This window comes from Nipponia nippon, unplaced genomic scaffold, assembly GCF_047370975.1.
Source record: "Nipponia nippon isolate SJK-2023a ecotype South Korea unplaced genomic scaffold, ASM4737097v1 scaffold_10, whole genome shotgun sequence".
NCBI classification, from domain to species: domain Eukaryota; kingdom Metazoa; phylum Chordata; class Aves; order Pelecaniformes; family Threskiornithidae; genus Nipponia; species Nipponia nippon.
Genome location: NW_028262291.1, coordinates 37,207,403 through 37,230,016, shown reverse-complemented (window position 1 = coordinate 37,230,016; position 22,614 = coordinate 37,207,403). Strand labels below are relative to the sequence as shown.

Here is a 22,614-nt window from a genome sequence, read left to right as displayed (position 1 = left end):
CCAGATCACCCTTCTTCTGCTGCCTCCCCTCTGAAAAACCAACCCTTTTGGATCGGAGAGACAGAAAAAGCCACAGCAAAGAGCTGGCAGATTAATTTTATTGACATTTCCATTTTCACTGCAATGTGATACCCTCCATCACATGGAAGAGATGACCCTCACTATTTACAGACTGACAGGCCACTTCATTACAACCACCCTGCCCCAAGGCAGAGCAGCTCCTTTCCATCTGCCCAAACACCAGAGCAAGACCCTGAAGTCGCTGCTCTCTTTTCTCATGCTCCTTTTTTTTTTTTTTTTATTTGTTTCTGTTAACGATAGAGAAAGGAGAGTCGAATCACAGCAAACTAATCAAAGAGATTATGGAAGCCCTAAACGCTGTAACCAACAGTTCACTTTTGCAAGACGTTGGTTATTTAGAAAGCACTCCTTTCCGTTGCTCTCCCCCCCCATATATTCCACCCTACCCCTCTCTCTCTCACACACACATGCACACGCGCGCACACACACACACACTTTCCACTGTGCCAAGGAACTGCTGCAAGGCAAATTCTCACAAACACTAATGGCTTCTGACTGCTCCTTGGCAACCCCAGCATTTTAACCTGGGTGGATATGCTCTCCAAAATACAGACACTGGAGCTATCTCATCAGCTGTTCATGTGACACAGATGGAGAGTGGCTATTAGGAGCCAGGCAATGGGCCTTGGGGATCTGAGGTGCTGTACTGTAGCCTCAGGCAATTTTGAAAAGCAGTACCGGGAGATGGGGGGAAAAAATCCCTACTGAAAGTGCAAGTTTGAAGTCAGTCAGTCTGTTTGTCTATCTGTCGTGCAGATAAAGATATCTTTGTCTCTTTATGTAAAAGCTGTGTGTGTATGCACAGAATGCGTGGAGCTGTAAAACTTCCGCTCTGCACAATCCTTTCACACCGCAGAAGCACCGGTTCACCCTCTGTATGGACAAATTCCTGTTTCTCTGCCTATGCATGCTCTCCTGTTTGTAAGCATCCTCAGCAGGAGTCACCTACATGCTAAATCAGTGTTTAGACCTTTTGGAGAGGCTGTTAATATACTGGTTTTAAAAAGCTAATAGCAGCCCAGGAGATGAAAGTTCAGCTAAAGCTTCCACTGCCTTCCCACCTCAATCAATGGGTGAAACGGTAAGAGTCAGTGCTTCCCTAATCTGTTGCATAACCTCATGAAAGGATATCCAAATAGTGTACCTCCAAATGACCTCAGAAGATGAATACAGCAAGATTTGATGCTCCTGGTGAACTACAGGCCCAATCCTGTTAAGCTGTATTGTCATAGCTTTAATAGCACTACAACTGCTCATAATAGTGGATACGGTTTCTAGGGGCAAGAAATCATAGAAGTAGCCCATAACTGACTTTTCCAAGATGGAATGATTTACTTCTTGGATATGCACGGCCTGATCCTGGTTTGCTGTATCCAAATAAACATGAGTTACTTTAAATGAAGGGAAAGAAATTATCAGAAGTGAAATAAAATGTACAGACGTGAAAGTCACTCTGTTGAAGACTGGACTGAATATATGTCATGGTTTAACCCCAGCCAGCAACTAAGCACCACACAGCCGCTCGCTCACTCCCCCGCGGTGGGATGGGGGAGAGAATCGGAAGAGTAAAAGTGAGTAAACTCATAGGTTGAGATAAAGACAGTTTAATGGGTAAAGCAAAAGCCGCGCACACAAGCAAAGCAAAGCAAGGAATTCATTCACTGCTTCCCGTCGGCAGGCAGGTGTTCAGCCATCCTCAGGAAAGCAGGGCTCCATCACGCGTAACGGTTACTTGGGAAGACAAACGCCATCACGCCCAATGTCCCCCCCTTCCTTCTTCTTCCCCCAGCTTATATACTGAGCATGACGTCATATGGTATGGAATAGCCCTTTGGCCGGTCTGGGTCAGCTGTCCTAGCTATGCTCCCTCCCAGCTTCTTGTGCACCTGGCAGAGCACAAGAAGCTGAAAAGTCCTTGACTAGTGTAAACTCTGCTCAGCAAGAACCAAAACATCAGTGCGTTATCAACATTATTCTCATCCTAAATCCAAAACACAGCGCTCTACCAGCTACTAAGAAGAAAACTAACTCTATCCCAGCTGAAACCAGGACAGTATACTTTCAACTGCTGTATGAAGGAATCTACGTTTAAATCATTTAAACCATCATTACAAGTGATTCCGCTTATGTGAACTGTTCATATCCTGATTTGAATGGTAATTTGTAAGAAGAGTAGAGTCAAGTCCTAACTCATATGGAAATTGCAATTATATAAGCATAGTTATCCCAATTGTCTAGTGGGGAAATTAAATCTAGATTTTGGCCCACTGACCCTCTCTTTCACATAGCAGCAAAAAAATGAAGGGCGACTTTCTCCTGCTTTGCACACTGTTCACTCGTTCATTCTTGTGCAAAGAGTACAAGTGACTGCAAAACCCTATCACTGTTCTAGGAAAGTGGAGAATTCTTAAGTGGCACTCTCTTTGTGAAGATGTCAATGACTACGCAGGATTCAAGCCAGTAGAGAATTAGGCATGTTACTCAGCTTGTTTAAGATTATATCAATGCTATATAATAGTCTCAATAACCCCTATAAAAGATGGAGAGAGTTTACAAGAAACTTTGCAAAGTGACCCACATGGGGTTCCTTAGAGACGTTCTCTTCTAGGGGAAGGGTTTGTGGAGGAGGCAGAAGATGCAAGTCCTCTTTACGCAGCGGGATGTTAGGCTTCCACACTAGCTCTGTGTGCAGACACTCTTAGCACGTGCCGACGGTTTCTTCCCACAAGATAAATTATTTTGCATTGAAAGCAAAGGAGACTACCTCTTCTTTAAAAAATACTGAATAAGTAGTTAAAGCAGGGTTTCCATTGCACCATAATTTCAAACTTAACTTGTTGCAAATTGATTTTCTTGGACAGACTAGCTTTCTGACCCCAATGTTCATATAGCTAAGGACTCTTCGGGAAATAGAGTCCAGTCCTACAGAAGGCCAGTCCAACTTTATCATATCAATGAATTCCTCTTTGACAGTCCTCCACTCTACCAGTATTATCTCAACCCTAGTCCTTGTTTGTGCTCCTCACAGAGTAAGGACCCAGCAAGAGATGAAGCGAGTGCTGCTTAGAAGCTGCTCATCTAGTCTTTTCATCATTTGTGAATGGGATGAATAACAGATTCCCAATCTATGCAAAATGATAACTGAAAAGGATAACCCAGTCAGGCCAAAGCACAGAAGCCTGGTAACAACCCATATTCAAACTCTAGAAAGAGGTTCTATTACCATCATATCAAGCAGAGCAATAAGAAAAGTGATTTCTGGAAAAATACATTTCGGGATCCAGTGTTTGAGTTTCTTCACCGTCAGAGGTCCCTTACAGGTTTGTGGTTTGTCATGCTAAAGGAAAAGAGAGAAGAGCGGGGGTATCTAAGGTGGGAGGAAGACAAGACACTTCACCATTTTTCTAAAAATAGCGCAAGCATTATGAAAACAAAGTTAAAAGATTCTGAAAAGGAAAGCTGCGGTGCACTATGCTGATCTTAAGTAAACTACTCTACAATCTTTCAGTCCAGTATTTTGATGGAGTAGAATATGTAGATATAAATGCAAAACAAAGAGGAGAATCTGCATGCAGCTTATATTCACAATTTGCAATTATTTGTTTTTACTTACAACATGTCCATCTGGACACATAAGTATTGTAAATCATTATTAATAAGGATGTTCAACTTAGTAACATGATCCACATCACCATCAGAGAGAAATCTTAAAAATCTGGTTAATTACCACTGCCAAAAAGCTGGAAAGAGAAGTGTTTGAATATGTTTTGAAGCTAAGACAGTCTGTGCTGTAGGGAGGACTAATAGAGAAGGAAGGTCAGCCCCAGAACCAAAGATCCTTCAGGAGAACTCCTTATCTTCATTCCACCCTGTTAAAATCATCAGACTTTTAGCCTTGCAGCTTCAGCAGATCACGACTCTTTGAATAAAGTGCTGGCTGGGGGGGCAGGGGTTCTCCGCCTCTTAATGACCACTGTTCCTGGAAGTTGACTTAGTCTCCTCACACCACAGAAGCAATACTTATCTACCACATCTTACTGCCTAGGGAAATTGAGTTAGGACAGGTTATGGGCGGCAAACCTGGGACTTTGAAAACCACAAACAGTTCAACTGGGCATCCCAGCTTAGAGCTGTGCCACCAGCAGCAGTGCTCTGCCAGTACGTGTGCTGGTTTTGCTGAATAACTTGACTGCAGGAGGAAAGGTGCCATCAGAAGCTGTTTAGGCCTGACACAGGCATCCTAGGTTGACCTGCATGCTCAGCCACCACTTGTCCCTTCCTGGAGTGGGGTGTCCTCAAATGAGCTGCTCCAATCAGCCCCCTGCGTTCTCTCCCCTTTTGTGTCTGTGAGACATCAGACACATCTCATGGTGCTATGTCATATGTTTCAGTGAGCGTCTTGGACAGAAAGAAAGGTTGGACATCGGTGCGCTAGAAAGACCAGTAAGACTTCAGACATACAGGACTATCATCTCTCTTACTACAGAAGAAGTTATTCTTTTGCCCTTCTAGCAGCAGGGAGGAGATGAAGAGCTGGCCATCTCTCTGCGGTTCTTTTGGAAGATCTTTTGCTTTCCAGAATATAACCCAGCAATGCCACCGGGCTGAAACTGTAAAGATGACATATACAAATTTCACAAATCCAGGCATTGATAACTATTTATAAATTCAAATAGGAAGAAAAGGAAGAGAACTTAAGCCACTCTTAGACCTTACCTACAAAGCTATTCTACTTCGTCTAATCACATTTTAACATAGTTTGTCCGTCAGGAGCAAGTCCCTGTTGCCATCTGGCAATATGTGCTAAAGGCTTAAAGAGTTGCATGGTACCTGGTATCTAAAGTGTATTTGCAATGAGACAGAATAAAAACTGTTCATTTTCTATTTCCGGATAGGCACCTTTCTATAATCACTAATATATCTTATTTTCAAAAAGGCATTTACAAATATTTTATTATTTACTCGAACATAGGAATGACATTCCAGCTATGTTATTGTTATAGCCATGCATACTATAAAATTGGTGATTCAAATATCTTGAAATTATTTGCAGAACCGTAATATATCACATTTCCCCTTTTATTATTTTCCTGTCCAAAAATAAGAAAAAAGACTGGCTTTTTGTGCCCTTAATTGTCTGTGTTTAAAGCTCGTGTTTATTTGTGAAGTGAATCCAGAATTCTTATATTCAAAAGCCAACACCATTTTTCTAGCTTTTCAAAGACAAAACTAATAAACACCAGTTTAAATTTTAAATTCTTTTGTACAGCCTGTAGGTCTGTGGTTCGTTCATTATAATCCAACATTTTTTCACACCAGGTGAAAAAAGTGTTCCAATGCAGACAAGGGGAACAGTAAAGCAACCTGCTAATTACTGATCTCTCTTACGTTCCTGCTGTGCTTAACTGTCCGGACATGTCGAAGTGAAATTTTTCTGCGATTTTCAAGTGACTAGTTCATGGCCCACTGCCGTGGAGCGCAGGAGAAGGGATGAAATGCTTTAGTTTACATGCAACATTTACTAACTGTGTGGGTTTTCCGACATTAAAGAGGGGACAGTGACCCATGCCACCTTTTTCACACTCAAAAGAGCACTGAAAAAACAGTCTTCATAGGCTTACCTCAGGCTTCCCTGGCCCTTAACACCCTCCCCCCAGGGTAGGAGCAGAAAGAGAAAAAAGAAGGGATTTTATGCTCCTTTCTCTTCAACTTTTCAGGCGGTATAAGCAGCATTTAGCAAATTCAGCCTCCAAATGGCTCCAAATGCTCTGAGCTGCAGGGGCTCATCCTTTGTTAGCCTCCCTCTATTTACACAGGATTTACGCAGGCTCTCCACTGAAGAGACCACATGTTTCTGACAGAAAGCACTTCCATTCACACTGCATCAGGCAACAGGATTGTAACCACTGCAGCTTCACGCTGACCCGAGATTAGGGATTTCAGCAACATTGAGATGGTAACAATCTGCTAACTAACGAAAATTATCCATGGAGAACTCTGCTGCTTACTCCAGTTAAAACTACCATGGCCAGATAGATTAGGTTACTTAAAAGGACAATTAAGAACTAGCTACTGTCAAGAATATGCGTGTCCCTCTACAAATAACATACACACACAGAAAAATATGAGCAGAAAAAAAAAAAGAAAAAAAATCAGACTGCAGCTTGGATTAAAACAATTTCACCCACTGGCTGAAGACATAAAGTGTAAAAACAGACAGATGGACACATATGTAAATGTGGCTGCATTTGTTTCTCTGGAGCTGGCAAGTTAGTAATAACAGTATAGTTTAATAATTTATTTTGCATGGTATTTTCACACTGGTTAACTGGGCAGTGGCAACATCTATGCGGAACTTCAGGAACAGAATAACTCCTTCTATCTAATCACTACTGGAGCAAACAAACTGAACCAAGTGACCTCTCTTGGCTCTACCTAACAAGAACTCAGTCCTGGACCCTGATATCAGTCTGGGGATTTTTAAAATTTAGGGTTTTTTAAAACTCAGTTTGGCCAGTCAGGATTTCTGCACAGAGATTTTTTTTCCCAGATTTAGTATTTGTGTCAGGGTTTTTCAAAATGAATTACACACACACACAAGCACAACAAACGTTGCGGTTGGAGCTTGTGCTTTTTTGCTCAATAGCCTTTCATGGGGCAAAAGAAAATTAGATGGGAACGCAGGGCCAGAAAGGACCACACAGATCCAGTTTTTGATGAGTTTTATTTTGTCGTCTTAATTCGGCAAATTATTTCTCTTCTGCAGCAAAGAACAAAACAATTTACTTCTGTAATAGTAACTCATACATGCATCTGAGAAGCACGTAAAAAGTACATGGCATATTCTAAAGTTCTCCATAGTATATCATAATAAAGCTCTTCTGGGCACTCAATGATTCATTTTTAGTGATCTCTCAAATGCCCTTATCCACAGTTAACACTCAGATTTTATTAAGGAAGAAAGCAGGGACAAATGTCCACTTAAGTCCCAGCTCTCAAATTCAACTCTGCTTGCGCTGCAGTACCTAAAGCTAAAGCTTCTTTAATGTTCTATTCACCTCCCCTGTGTGGCATTTCTGCTAACACAGAGTTCACAATCTTTCAGCCCCAAACACAGGAGGCTGCTATCTTCAAGTCATCCAAGGAATGCGCCAGATACTATCATCTCCCCTGCAATACAAAGAGCCAGAAAGAGGCAGAGACCAAAAGGAGACCGTACTGATCAGGTTACTAAAGTCCAGAAAGTCTTTCCCAGAATGCTAAATGTTAATCTTTGAACCAGCAAATGTTATAATTAAGATCCTTGTAGTTGGAGGAAATGCTAGCTCGAGAAGTCAAAGGTACAGCCATTTGAAGTTGTACTTTTTTGCACGTTTATCCTAATCTCGCACCCCTCATGCTGCCATAACCGCGATCAAGCACTTTGTTCTATTCAAGCAAAATTATCATTAATGTCAGTGGCAGTTTTGCCTGAGTAAGGAGTGTAAGACCAGATCCTTGTCTTGTTCACACAGAATTGCAAGCACTGCACAATTCCAGAGGAGATATACTCATTAAAACTTGTGGTTTATGCTGATTTATGATGCTCTTCTGTTTAAAAGTGAAACTCACTTTGTACCTCACCGGGAAAGTGTTCAATGCACTTGTTTCTACATGGTTTTAACTTCAGTTCCCCCCCTCCCCACCTCAGCACAAGTTGGGAAGTTTACTCCCAGGTTTTGGCACCTAGGCTGAAGGAAAGCATTATTAAATTAGGCTTAAGTATTTTGTCTGCTTTGGTAATTACTCTGCAGTGTGAATGTAAATAGCTGTTATTCTGTTTAAATTTTTCATCCTACTAAACGCTGTCACACAAAATGTCCTTGTGCTGCAGTCTAAATGGAGTTCTTTTTAAATTGCTTTTTTAATATATTTTTAGAGAAATATTTTTAGCATTCTCATAGTAATTCTGTTAAGAATACCAGCTGCAGACTTTGGCTACAGCTGAGACAACAATAACTACTCATTAAAGAAATCAGGAGACAAAAAAACGCTTTTGGTTTTGTTTTTTTGCCTTTTTTTTTTCCCCCCCTAAAGTACATCTTTAAGAGACCACTTTCTTTTTTTAGTTCTCTGTCCCTGTTGGAGTAAGTGGGATAGTGTTTTTAGTTTCCTCAATCAACTGTTCCAAAGTTAGTATACATTAAAAAGCTACATTTTAAGTACCATTTCTTATTTGTTATCTTGTTATTTTTGTCATTAGAATAATATCAAGTGTCAGTAAAATAATCAAGTTCAATTAAAATTCTACCTGCAGTTGAAGTTAAGTAAGTTCAATAGTGTCTCATCAATATTTAACCTTTAACATTTTGCAGTTGTTTATATACAGCAGAATGTGGAGAACTTAAAGTAGATGATAGCTAACATCCTGTACTGTTCTTCTTCATTAAATCAGTAATGTAGTTTCTTTAAGAATAAAAATGGCTTTTTTGGAAAAGGGAAATAGCCATCAGAGCATCTCAATTTTCCTTACAGCTGTTACAAACTTATAAACTGTGAGATATTTTAATGTCTTGCGGTTCCCCTTAGACAACATGCTGTTGGAAACAACTGCTTGTTCAGGAGACGTCCCTTAAAATGATGCCCACTAACACAGCAAGAGTCCATGTACTGTCCACATTAGAAACCTCTCTTTTCAGGGTTATTTAAGTATTAAAAAAAGCACCAGCTGAAATATTGCATACAAGTACACATTAGTAGGATTTCTTTATCATTTCCAAAAAAAAGTTAGGACTAGAAATGTAACAGACATTTATTCCCAAGAGAGACTAAGTTAAAAGCTTCAGTTATTAAAAAGGACATTTGTTAGGCCACAAGTCTAATATGCACATTAGTCTATTTTAAGATGTATTTAAAAAAAGGGAGGATGGCTGAATGCTTAAAAAAAAAAAAAAGATGTTTTAATAGAAAAGTGTCAAAATAAACCATAAAAGCTTTTCAAGGTGATAAAATGTACACAAATGTGTATGTTACATAAAACACAAATAAGAGTACTGTCTCAATATGCATTCACAAACACCTGAGCAGCATCAGAAAAGATGCTTGCTATGAATGCATAGTCCAGAAAAAGTAAAAAAATACAAAACAACTCCAAATTTGGCAAGTCTTACATACCATAAGAGCTCCAACACCTATGCACAGTAGGGTGGATTAACCCGCTGGGTGCTGCGGACATATATATGCACCTCCTCCTAAAGTGTTCATTTGGCTGGCAGTCTGGAAAATGCCAGAATGTGAAGGGTTACGTGGGAACACTGACAGTCTGCTCTTGTAGGTTTAAGTTAAAGCCCATACTTTAAATATAGTGCGCTCGGTATTTGGAAACATAACTAATATTGTTTATAAGCGGTATGCTATTTGGTGCTCACAACAACAAAGGGCTTGCTCCGGTGCTCGCTCCCACTGGTGAATCATGTTCCAGCCGACAACCGTGTGCTTTGGATCTGCCCGTATTTACTTTTAGGGTAACATTTTTCGGGAGTCTTTTCCTCCAAGAAGCCTCATAAAGGTAAAGTGTAAACCATCTATACCTCATCTGCTATATCTATTGGATGCTTAAAAGTGGTTACTGGAAAGGCCTGAAATGTTTTTGTTCTTTCATGTTCAGCAGACAGATTATAAGAGCAAGCATTTAAGAGCCGAAGCCCCTAGTCAGTCCTTGCCAGTTTCTTAGAGTCTGCCTTCAGCCATGAGGGAAGATACAGTTAAGAATATCCAAATGCCTCAAACTGGAAGAAGCAGCAAGCGAACAGACATGTGAATTCTGGTCAGAAAATTTCAACCGGTTGACAAAAAAAAAAAAAAACAAAAGAGATCTTTATATCAGAAAGACTTACAAGCAACTTATTTTCTCCCCTCTTACAGTTTTACTGAATTGTTTCCAGTAACCAGATAATATCGCAAAACAAACAAACAAAAAAAATAAGGAAAGGCCATGGCCTTCTCCTCTGTCGACACCCAAACTATCACATAGGATGCTTTGGATCTGCTTTAAATGATCAAAAGAACTGATAGAGCAATGCATAATTTCATGGAAACATGGGGAAAAGCATTTGACAAAAGTTTCCATTCATTTGATTTAGAAAATAAGGAAGCATAAAAATAGCAAAACCATAGAGCACTGACTCGTTATAACACTATTTGCCTAAAAGTTCACAGCACAGAAACAAAAAGCACAGACCCCCGCCCTGACACCTGATGCTTTGCTTTTCTGTTCATAAGCCCATAATTGCATTTCAAGTCTTTCATTGTAGCAGAAAATGTTGCAAAAGACAAATATGCAGTGCCTACAAAGTCTTCCCAGACTGGTTTGTGTCCCTGAGCTCTTCCTAGTGAAGGACCTCACAAGTTGGGCTCCAGAGAACTTCCATCACCCCATTCCCCCCTTCAGAGGAGATAAGGTTGGCTATATGCAGGAACCCCAAACAAAAAACCTGGCAGGTTACGAGACTTCTCTTCATTCAGGTGGGTAAAACTGAGTTTCCCCCTGGACAGGCTGTTCACCTAGCCAGTTAGAGAACTGACATGTATGCCATAAGATCAAATCTAAGCCCCACCAATCAAGTAGCAGTCTGGGCTAAGCGTGCTGATGCAGCAAATTTCCAGATCTTGATCACGCTAGGCAGGGGAGTCATTCTTCTCAGTGATAAAGTCACTGAATGCACTCTTGAGGAGATAAAAAATTAAGAACTGGCTGACTTTGCACCATTTGAGTGAGGTATTCACCACTGACCCAGAACAACAGAATTGTCACCAGCTAGGAATCACCGTAGACATGGTCATCTCTGACTCCTTACTGCAAGGCTGTTCACAGGAATCGTTTCTCAGATGGTTAGTGGCATCAATCTGGAAACTACAGTGTTTAAATGCATTATGCATTAGAAGAAACTTCACAGTCCCTTCATCTCTCTCCTTCTCCCCCTCCTCTTAAAAACTCTGTGAAATGATGCCAATGAGAGGGCTCCATAGTCAAAGCAAATAGGATTTCAGCAATTAAGAGACGAGTTGCCTCAAAGACATTAACCCCCCTTTGCAATTTTATAGTTAAGATATTTTTACCTGTGTTTTACTATGTCAGCTTTTAAAACTTACCAGACATTTATGCAGCAGCTAAGAATTGAGATGCTAATAGTGTTGGAGCATTAGCTAACACAAGATATTCTATTCCCTTTCCTGTTATTGGCTCAGAAAGTGACCTTCAGCAAACTTTAGGAATAAGGATTTTCAAAAGTGCTCAAATGAGCAGGGAACACAGCTTTCGATGAAAACTACTTTAAAAGGAATACATAATATTCTTTTTGATAGTAATTGGTGGTGGCTCTTAGATAAGTGAATATTATGTATTATTACTTTTAAAGACAAACATGTCCATGCACTCCTGCGCTCATTTGAGCATTACATTTTTTCAAGTCTGAGTACGGTTATTGTTTTTAAGATATGCATTTAAAGATGAAGAAGAATTAGTAAAGAGAACGTGCTTTCTTTACATCCTGAAATACTCCGTTAGAATGCAGGTTGCTGTACCTAAGTACTTGTGATCAAAATAGATACACAAGGACATCTTTCTTTTCTCCTTCAGCTAAATAGCAGTATTTCCATTTACGTCACTAGGAGCAAAAGCAAGTCTTAGTGCTGCAACTTTCGTAAAGAGACCACACAGGTTTTTGTATCTGTGGCTGGTCGAAATTGTGAAGTATGAACAGTATTGTCATCCAGTCTTTACCCATCTCAGGTTCCTGTGGCATACATGGGAATTTGTTCTGAGAGACGGAGGGAAAAACTAAGATTTGGCATTTGCCATTTCTACCTCTGATGAACTCAATGACAAAACACTCTCTGGACCTCACTCTCCATCTGCTGCACTTACTGTGTTTCTGCCAGCATGGATGGCACGCACAGAGCGAGCCAGCTTTCCCAGGGAGGAGAAGTGCTCAGAGGGACCGGGACCTGCCCGTGCTGTCGGTCTCTTCGCAGCGAGCACACTTACGTGAGCACCAGCCCTCCGCAGATAACTTCTACCTGGCTCTCAGAGCACAGGAAAGAATTCTCACATGGAGTGTAGCTCTGGGGCCATTTTTCTGAAATAAGAAACACCAGCGTTTGTACTTCGTTTACGAAGCACTAACGAGGCCCCCTTTTCAACCCTGTTTATTTCTTACAAAATAGATTTGTCTGGACAATGGCATGGAAAGAGAAGCTAAATCAAGGAGATGAGCAGGCCATCCTTTTCTCCTTGACCGGTGCTGCTTTCTAGTACCCGTGGTGGCTTTTCCCATATGTGATAAAGGTTCGGTAAATAAGGCAAGCCTGGGCCCTGGCCGTTGATGGTTCACAGATTGTATGTCCTTAGCAGCACCACCCCATCTATTACTGTGGAATTAGTTGGCAATACTACTAGTCGTACCAAAAAAATAAACTAATTGGTCCCTGAGGATACCTAGGTGCTTTGGAAGTCTTTTTAACAAAAAGAAAAAAAAAAAATCTCCCATAGTGATTTGCCAGCCTTCCTATACTCTATCCAGCACATTGGGACTTCTAAATTACATACTATAATTGACATCAAATATCTGTCCCATCAGTGAATATCTTTATTAGCATCAAAATCACTCACAACTAGTGTTCCTCAATGTTATTAAACAGAACTTGTTCTAGGTGTTGCCTTACTAATTAGTCAGGATGAGCCCGAGGAAGAAAATCTGGGTCATGTTAAATTAATTGGAATGAGCATGAAAATTAGCAGAGCAAACTGCATCAATTTTCTATAGAGAGCCTTTCTTCATGTTGAGAATAAAAATGGATATTATGAGGCATTAACCAAACTGCCTTCTGTGACTGCCAAGAGGTGTGTTACAGTAGCCCAAAAATATCATGCTCACAGATTTTCAGAAGTTAATGAGACATTTCCAGGAATGGTAAATACATGGTATTAAAATGGGTGTGCCTCTTATGGGAAAATGCCAAGTCATTTCATGTTTATTCAGGCATAACAAGCTCCTCAAAATGAGCATAATTTAAGAGGTGAATAGTGCAAAGAGGGCTAACATTCAACTAATTTTCCTTAAGAAAGAAAAGATTAAATTGAACAAAAAATGAATTAAGAGGTTTACAAATCAACAAGTCAACCATCAGATTGCAGCCTCTGCTCAGTATATTCTCATCAGCCCCTGCCATGAAGTTTTCAAAAAATGTCCCGAAGGCAGGGAACAAAGCGAGCAGAACTGATTACAGCCACACTCACCGCCTTGCTGTCTAAACTCTGTTTGGCTTCCTAATGAGCTCACTAAAAACCTAATTCATCTCCCATAACCCTTCTCAGCCCTCCTTGAAATTCACCATTATGGAAATTACAGATGAAACATTTACAGGCTGTGTTCAAATTACTGCTTCTTCAACAGGCAGGTCCCTGACCCTCACAATGAACACAATAGAGGTATGTCCGGCATGAAACCACTCGAGCCGCAGCCTATAGAATAAAGAGGCTCAGGAAGGTTAAGACTTTTTCTCATGGTGACAATGATTTCCGCATTAATGCTTTCAGTTCCATGAATATGGGAATTTTGTGGGTTTGACAGTATATCAAATACAAATTGTAATTCAGAAGGGGAGAAATGAGTTGTACTGATGACAAATAGCTGAAATAGGCTAATGTGAATTCCCAGCCTGTTCATGAGGAAACTCCCTCAGTTCCTCATTACATGAAGTCAAAATGATCCTCACGGCACCTAGCCTGTAACTGGAAGATTACTGAATTGATGGATCCTTAGTTTAAAATGCAGCTGTTTTATTCTGCTTTAGTAATTAATTCTTTTTCCAATACCATATTGATTAAGCGTAGACCCTGATAAAGTTCAAACTGAGAAGAATCTCTAGTGGCTTCCTTAGTTGCTCCAGAGACTCAATGAAAACTTCCTACAATTCCACCTGCCTCCTCAGAGTGCTGATCCAATGAACAGAACAGTTTTTTTCTCATAAATTAGTTAGGCCATGTGGAGCTGTATTAGCTGATCGTTGCTTTTGTCTCTCTACTTGCTGACTTGCTTTTCACTTTTGCTGTCCTTTGTGCTGTCACACACAAAGTCGGAGTGCAGCTGCCACGCTGAACCCAAACCAAGGTAAAGAACAATTCGTACAAACTACATTTTTTTTTCCCCACTTTATACAGCTGCAACTCCCCGAGCAGCACTGCACTCAATAAGGCCTCCTGGGATCCAACTAGCAGAGAAATCCGTGCTGAAGCATGCAGTTGTTCTGTGGGACTAAAGGGTGTTGGGGGAGGCGGTGGGGGGAAATAACCTGTTTTCTTCAAGGCTGCTCCACCTTTTGGGATAGAATATTTGCTGCTTTGTTTTTAGCAGCCAAAGATCCTTATATTATCTGGTTTTTACTTAAAAAAAACCCCAACCAACCAAACAAAAAAAAAAACCCAGGCCCAAACCACACACATAAAACACTACAGCCACTTGAGACAAGAAATCACCACTTCACCTATAACAAGTGGGATGTGGGTCCTTGTTGACTAACAGGCAGCCGGTGGCTGTCCGTGAATGACCACTGCAAACACAGCAGCATATTACAAGAAGGAGCAATCATCAACACGATGCTGCTTTTCAGAGAGTCACCCGTACTGGGAAATTCAGACTTGTGAATTAAGAAGAGCATGATAACAGAAAGTTTCTCAGATTATAGCCAGTACAATGATTTTTCTATGAAAATCAGAAATACATTGGTCTGAAAACATTCCCAACACTATTATTTCTTCCCCAACCTACCCCAGCCCTTCTCTTCCTCCTTCCCTTCCCCACCACCTGAAAAATAAACAGCTGATGCCTTTTGTGCCTGCGCACTACAATTTATAAATTGAACCTGTGTGTCCGAAGGGTTATGTGCTGTATATACTGGTTTCCACTCGGTAACAAGTGATCTACAGAAGTAAGTGATCTGAGGGAGTAGCAGGCACATCACATATTAGCAATCCTTGTTCAGGTGACTTATTAGTTAATAAGACTACTTAAAGGCTAAGGATCTTATTCTAATCTCATACTGTCTGAGGCCCTTGACTTAACCTCTGCCTTCCCACCAAGGGGAAAGCAAGCTGCCTTTTCACATTTCTTTGGGAGAATCTGCTCAGTTTTGGCTCAGCTGATTTGTATTTGAAGAGCTACCTAACCAGGCGGGTGCAAGGACGGCAGTGGGCAGCCTCTGTGCGTGGTGGGCCAGGACAGATAACGGCATTCCCCACCTTCAGAGCATTCTTCCTTAGGGCGAAAGGTCACCCTTCCCAGATGTCTCCAGCAGACACTCAGTTGTCAAAAGGTTGCATCATGCGATGCATGCAGTCACTGCTAACAATGCACTGTTCTCATCCAGATACATAAGCACATTGCACTTCTAAATAATTTCCTTGTTAAGGACAACTTGTTTCCCCCTCCCCGCCCCGTGAGTTTTGTTCAGCTATCAAAAAAAAAAAGTAAGGAACATTGAGGTAAAAAACAAAAAACAAAAAAAAACCACAAAACAAAACAGTCTGACCCTTCCTCACCAATTCACGGCTTAAGTATTCTATTTTCCTTTTCTGTCAGGCTTTTCAGCACAAGATGATGCTTCTGGTTTATTCCCGAAAAAAGAAATAAAACCACCATATCCCAAAATGTCTAACAGTAAAGCATATAGTTTGGAGGCAAAAAAAAGCGCACATTTGGTAAAATGGAAGATAGTAAACAATTTGTCAGAAAAGTTACACAGCCAGAAAAATTCAATGAAGAAAATTCTGTTCAGCTTAATGTAGCCTATTCTAATTTCTTCCATTTAAAACTAACAAACAAACATGCACCCTGTGTGGACAAGCGCAAAAAGGAAAGGTATACATGTTCATGTATTTATTACGAATTCAGGTTTGCCTGGTGCAGAAAGTTTATTTCTCCAGGAGCACTTCAGAAATAATAGGTCCTAGCTGCTACAGTAGCTCAGCTTTTTAATTTCCAGTGCCTCCAGATGAATAATATAACAACGATTTCTTCTTTGTTGAGGACAGTTACTCTAAAGCAGCTTGAAGGTATCACACACAATACAAAACAAGTAATTTTGTTCTAGAATGGATTCAAACAAGCTTATCAGGATTGTTATCTATTTATAAATTATACATTTAACAGTAAAGTAAGACAGACATGGCTGGAATGTTACACATGGGGAAACACAATTAGAGATATTCCAAATTACTCAACCTAATCCCAAGCAATAGAATCTTAAGGGCACTGGGAATTTCTAGAAGAATTAAGCATTATACATTGTAAAAAGCTCAATTAAATACCCTTAGAAACCAAGCAGAGTTTCTTTCATATCTGCCTGCAATATGTAATCCTCCCAAATGCAGAACGTTTGCCTCTCCAAGCATCCTTTTTCTGCTCATTCCTGTAGCCACTGAACCTGCGGAAAGCGCACTTCCAAAAAGAAACCTTTGGTGCTTTCATGTCTTGTATTTCATACACTTGGCCATCTTGAATTAATAGGAGTCAATGAAGATACACATTCTTAAAAAACGGCTGCAGCTTCATTGGTCTAATCTATGAACTTTAAAGACCTTCATTTTATGAGCTTTCCTCAGGGTAGGTATTTCAATGTTCTAAAAACAGGGTTATGGACTGTTAAGTTAAGCACATGTTCTGCATCAACATTTTAGTTTCAGCAGGTTATCTGGTGCCAAGTTTGCCAGTGAGTATCATCAATCCCAAAATATGTGCTTATTTGTTTTAACAGGTGTTTTGAGAACAGCACAGGACAGGAGAAAAGCACTGTTAATATATTCATTTAGTATCTACCCTTAATTCTGAAAATCCCCTTACCCTTCCCCCCAAATATGACAAAATTTCACCTCAGGTGTTTAAGATGCAAAGAGATGCAGTTGAAAAGGAGTGCAATGAATATTTCTGTTATTTTACCAGTCTGATGGTCTGTCCACTCATTTCTCTTGTACATTATTTCTCATCTAGTAATCATAGACATGGATTAACATATGGTATGACCCATCTACTTACAGAAAACTACCTTTTATTGTGCAACTGATGTTAACTGTAGAAGAAAAAAGTAAGGCTGAAGCAAAAAACAATACCCTTTAGATAATGAAACATAACCAGGGACTTGCACTCAGTCTGTTCTTCTGAAGACCATTTGTTAGCGTTTGCATCAGAGGATGTACAGGGAGAAGAAATGAAAACAATCTAAAACCAAAATTGGCTTACCCACATCAGTCGTTCCACAGAACCAAAATAATAGTTTGCTCTTAAAAATGAATACCAGTGAAACATAACAATAAGATTTACACGCACACACACACTGCTGTCACATTTGTGGGTCAGCTGAGACGGTGCATCACAATTTTCACAAAATCCACATGCACAGATACACGCTTCTTGCAGGTGTTATCTCAGACTTGGTCTGCTGAGAAACGAAGTGAATCCCCACAGCGACATTTGAAGGTTTAAAAGCTCAGTTTTTTGTTTCTAAATGCCTATGAAAACATTGCCTGTGCTCAGAGGCCTTTTAAAACAAAACCAAAGCTTTTAAAGCTTCAAAAGCGGTCATGGGAATTTGCTCATCATGAGGGAATCCTAAATGAAGGCCAAGATTCAGTGGATTCCCCTGGACGTGACAAAAGCCATAGCCTGTCTGCAGATCTACCATTTCTTATAACAGATGTGGGCTGATTCAAGCAAAACCTGACAAACCTTTGTCCATGCCCTACATTTTACAAAATCTACTTTTAAAAGGTTTAATCCTCCCCAGTTACATACTACTATTCTCTGCCATACTGTTAAAAAAAAAGACCTGAAACAAAAGAAAAAAAACCAACCACACACCACCAAAAAAACCCCCTACCTTCGTGGATACTTAATGTAACTAAGAGAAAGACCACCCCCCAAAGTCATCAACTTAAAGAAAAAAATGGGGGTGGGGGACGGGAGGGAAGCTAAGCTTAGAACTTCTATTGTTATAACCTTCAATACGTACAAGACAGGAAGGAAACCAACTGACAGTTGCTTTTTAATATATGGGAGATGATTTACAGAAGGAAACATTCTAATGCTATGTTAAAAGCCTAAACTACTTTGAAAAACTTTTTTTTTTTTAAAGTCAATGTTTTCTACCTATAGCAGTCTAAAAATAAGGTAAGAAGTTCCTAACAAGTTGTTTAAAGGACAGTTATAAAAAGGCAGCAAGAAAGCAACATTTGAGTAGATCAAGGCTGCTGAATCAGTTATTTAAAGCATCAGAAGCCTGGTGTAAATTGAAGTCTTTCTTCTGAAAGCATGAGATACAGGTTTTCCTCAGTTTTAAGGTGAAGCACACAAGTAAAAATATCTACAGTTTCACCTGAATTTAACAGCAATGTTTCTGCCCACCATGTAACTGACATTCTCCCTGTTATTTTGGATGCAATAATCTCATTTTGTTTGTACAAGTTACACCCCGCTCCCATGAAATAAGACAGACAAGAACAGCTAATCAGCATGGAGAAGTCATAAGAGCAGAGGGCGTTATATGGTTTGTTTGCATTCAGAAGCAATATCCTTCTCAAATGATCTAAAATAAAATTGATCATGCTATAACAAACAGCTGTTTGGTGGAAGACTGGAACAGAAGACCAATACATGGATCCTCCACTGGACATCTGGCCATGCATGGGTATATCCTGCTCATTACAGCCGCAGTTTGAACTAGGACCCTTACATCCAAGAGTGCTACAGTAGCAAGCAAAACAGGTCCAAGTGAATTGTTCCAGGGTTTGCCTCAGCTGGAGGGTGCCCTTTACATAGTTTACAAATTATGCGCTAGACAAGTTCTCAGTCTCTTAAGAACAACTGAACCTTACAAGGAAATTCTCTAAGGAAGTATGTAAAGTGTTTATATGTGAATAAACAAGGGGGGAAAAAAAATAAAAATATATATATATACACACACCCACCCCTACTAAGAACATAAGCAGCTCCTTTGAGCTCATGTAAGGCAGTCATAGAAAATAACATGAGAAAAACTCAAACCTATATTCTTTGATTATATGAAGACAAATTATATAGAGATAAGATTTTTTTACTGCACAGGCACACCAAGATTGAATCAATTCTGCTTTCAAATATACAGACTGTGCTCCCATCAACTCCCACTGAAGTCAGAATTTGACCTATTGTGTACTTTACATTCACATCAATGAAGTTGGTAAGAATGCAGAAAATTGCTTTAGAAAGATGTAAAATTCTTTACTAGTTCTAAAATAAAAGGACAGCTTATTTCTTTTAAACAAACCAGATTGACAGCCATTTGGACGAGCTTAAAGGAGGGTTAATTGGCATACAGTAAACCTGAATTCTGACAGTGTGGACTTCTAGCTAAAATGACATTCTCTTTGGTGGTCCTAGGACTGCAGGATTAGTTTACGAGAAAGCAGAGAGGGGTTTGAAACCAAACCCTGAATGTCACTGATGAATTACCAGATTAGAAAGGCCTGACCATATGAAACATATTCCTGTCCAAATTCAGATTCAGAAGAGAAAACAAAACAACAAAAAAGCGACAAATCTGTAGTTGAGCCTGAGTTATAGATCAATAGAACGAATGAAAGATCTTAAAAAAAATATATCAATAAAGCCCTTCATTCAAAAAACCCTACTCAAACAGAGCTTCATACCAAACCATGCTCAAAGCTGGGAATATGAACTGCTAATAAGATCTAACTCAGGGAAAAAATTAGGATAACCAATTCACAGCTAAATGAAAGTGTTGCATGTATCATTGCAGATATGCACAACTGAAGATTGTCTGGAAATGGATAAGGTAGGATGAATTTCATTATTCGGAGACAGAAAAAACAGAAGGAAGAAAATAGCTAACCACTGTGTATGTGCCTATCAACTACGTCTAACTCAAGTCACTAAAGTAAGTTTGTGAACTTTAGGGAAATTCAGATATGGTCCCTTAAAACTGAAAGAAAGCAGTAAAATCTGTAAGTAAAACTTAAGAAATGTTCAACACTAATAAGATAGTCTTTGTTATGTCTTTTTTAACTGGAAAACTGCATTGTTACTTCTCCCTTGAACTGAAGTATGAGTACGACAGTCATCTTTCTCTTGTTAAATCCTTGCACATGAAAAGGGCAGAAAACCCAAAACTAAGTCAGCTGAGATGCCAGCACAGATCAGCCTATCCCTGTTTCCCTAAAATGAAAGGCATCTATATGCATTAAGCACTTTGGTAACCTCTAAATAAAAAATTAATTTTGTAATACTTTAAACTTGTGGAATCTACTGTTTTACACAAAATGGACAAAACACCATTGAAGAAAAATAATACTATTAAAACCAAGCATTAACTAAGTCTAATGCTTGTCATCTGGAAAGATATGTCTAAATTTACCACACACACAAAAAATTGTTATGAACCAGGAATTTTTTCTTACTCAAATACATTTTCACATGGTGACAGATGTTTTGCACAAAATATATTAAGTATCTGAACACACAAAAATTAATCTTAAGTGCATGGACTCAGAAGCACATGAAATCTAATCAAAAGTCTAAGACGTTAAACAAAACTTACCAGCTTTCCTTTTAAGGAAAATATTTGTAGTTTAGGACTAGAATGAAAGTGTCAATTAAAAACAAATCCTACAAAGGCTGAGGTGGTCAATATTAACCCTACTGTGGGCCTCTATTTCAATAACAGGACTTGCAATACAGAGAGTTAAGCAATGTATAAGTATTTGCCAGACTGAGGTCCTACTTTGTTGTAGGCACTTCTGAAAATGGAAGGTCTATGCTGATGTACACATAGGATCCTTTCATCCTTTGCCATTTCTTGCCTAAAAATATTTACCATCTCCATAATGCTAATTATTACATTAAAATCTTTAACAAGTGGCAAATTATAATTTGGACTTCAGTTTAACACTAAGAAATAAAAATAAAAGGCAGTAATGAAGAAATAAGAAGGTGACAGCCTTTTGACTATAGAGAAGACATGGGGCTGTAATAATTTTGTCAAGGCAGTGAACTGACAATAAAAGTTACACTCATTGGGTTTTACATGTTCTGTGGACTGAGTATTTTTCATTCAAAACAGCTTTCCTTACAATCTGATAGCACAAAAATAAATAAAAAAAATCCTAATCCTGATATAAAAACTGTCACTCTCCTTTTTTACTTTTCGCAAGAAAATTTCTTGATATAAAACATTAGAAGACCAAAATAATGCTTGGGCATGAGATGGATGCACAGCATACATGGTTGTTCTAAACAACTGAATTATGTACCAAGCTGAACAGGAGACCATGAACACCAACTAATATAATCAAGTCAAAATTATTGTTGTCTCAATGAAGCACTTAGGAGCACTGTTTGAGCACCAGGACCTCAGTGTGTTAGGCACTGTACAAATAAAGCAGAAGGACAATCCCTCTCCCTTTTTTTTTTTTTTTACTGGCAGAAGCCCAATGTAGCTCCATTGATTTCAGATGTATTAGCAAGGAAGGGCCTGATCCAAAGCGCACTGAAGTCAACCAAAATCTTTCTGTTGATTTAACAGGCTTTGGATTAGTCCCTAAATAAGAACAGACTTTGGCTCAGCTGAAGGATTTCACTTAAGCCCTCTGCTTGTTCAAGCATCTAGTAGGAGCTAAGAGAACACTGCGGTCCTACTGAGTAGGAGGTTGTGTTCATCCTGAACTATCCCCTTTAACAGATGTACAGGGTCAGGAGTCCCACGAAACAGAGAACCATCAGTAAGTGGTAAATCCGAGGTGGGAGGAATTAGGAAGGAAGCTCCAAGCTGAAAAATTCTGATTTGTGCTATTTAAGCAATGTTCCATCCTCTTTAGGCAGGAGCATAAAATTAGACAGGGAGTTCATGCAAATTTCCAAATTTTACGCTCGTAAATTAATTAAAACTTTAGCACCAAGTCCTGCAATAAAATTATATTCATGTATTTGTCATATTCACTTCTGCTGGACTCTGCAAACCAGGGCTGCCTTAAATCTAGGTATGACCAACTTACAGCTGCACCTGGAGAGGCCCAAGGAAAGTTTAAACAAATGTAATTGTTTAAACAAATGTAGCCACAGTAAGCTGGTGGGCATAATGCAAGATTATAAGGAAAAGAGCACTCTCTACTTATTTAAGAATTAAATGCTGAAGTTGTCAAAAAATTTCATGGTACAAGTCACATCTTAATAGAGAATTTGCTGGATTCCCCTCTCTCACTTTCACGGCTGCTCCACCAATCCTTGTCAGTTATAGCAAATGCTCTGTTTACACAAGAAAGTAGAAGACCCCAATCCTAGCCTGTGCATGAGGAATGTATAGTGCCAAGGGTGTACAAAGGTAACCATCCATAAAATAATTTGAGCTCTTTCCACAAGTTATGGGGCCAACAGTTTAGGACAGCACTCAGTGCAAGTTTGAGCATCTGGAGTTGGCAATGGACTTCAGACTCAGAGCAGCTGGGAAGTC

At 39.5% G+C, this 22,614-nt stretch overlaps 1 protein-coding gene across 6 annotated transcripts in view; it reads right to left on the bottom strand.

Annotated features, from left to right (window-relative positions):
- MEIS2 (Meis homeobox 2) overlaps positions 1-22,614 on the bottom strand; it is a 175,366-nt gene that overhangs the window by 123,299 nt on the left and 29,453 nt on the right. The window contains exon 8 of one of the 6 annotated variants that reach the window (XM_087746633.1): positions 9,235-9,336. The exons of the other annotated variants lie outside the window; for them this stretch is intronic. Coding sequence (XP_087602759.1) covers positions 9,235-9,336 — 102 coding nt within the window. The remainder of the gene's footprint in view (positions 1-9,234; positions 9,337-22,614) is intronic. 6 annotated transcript variants of the gene reach the window in all.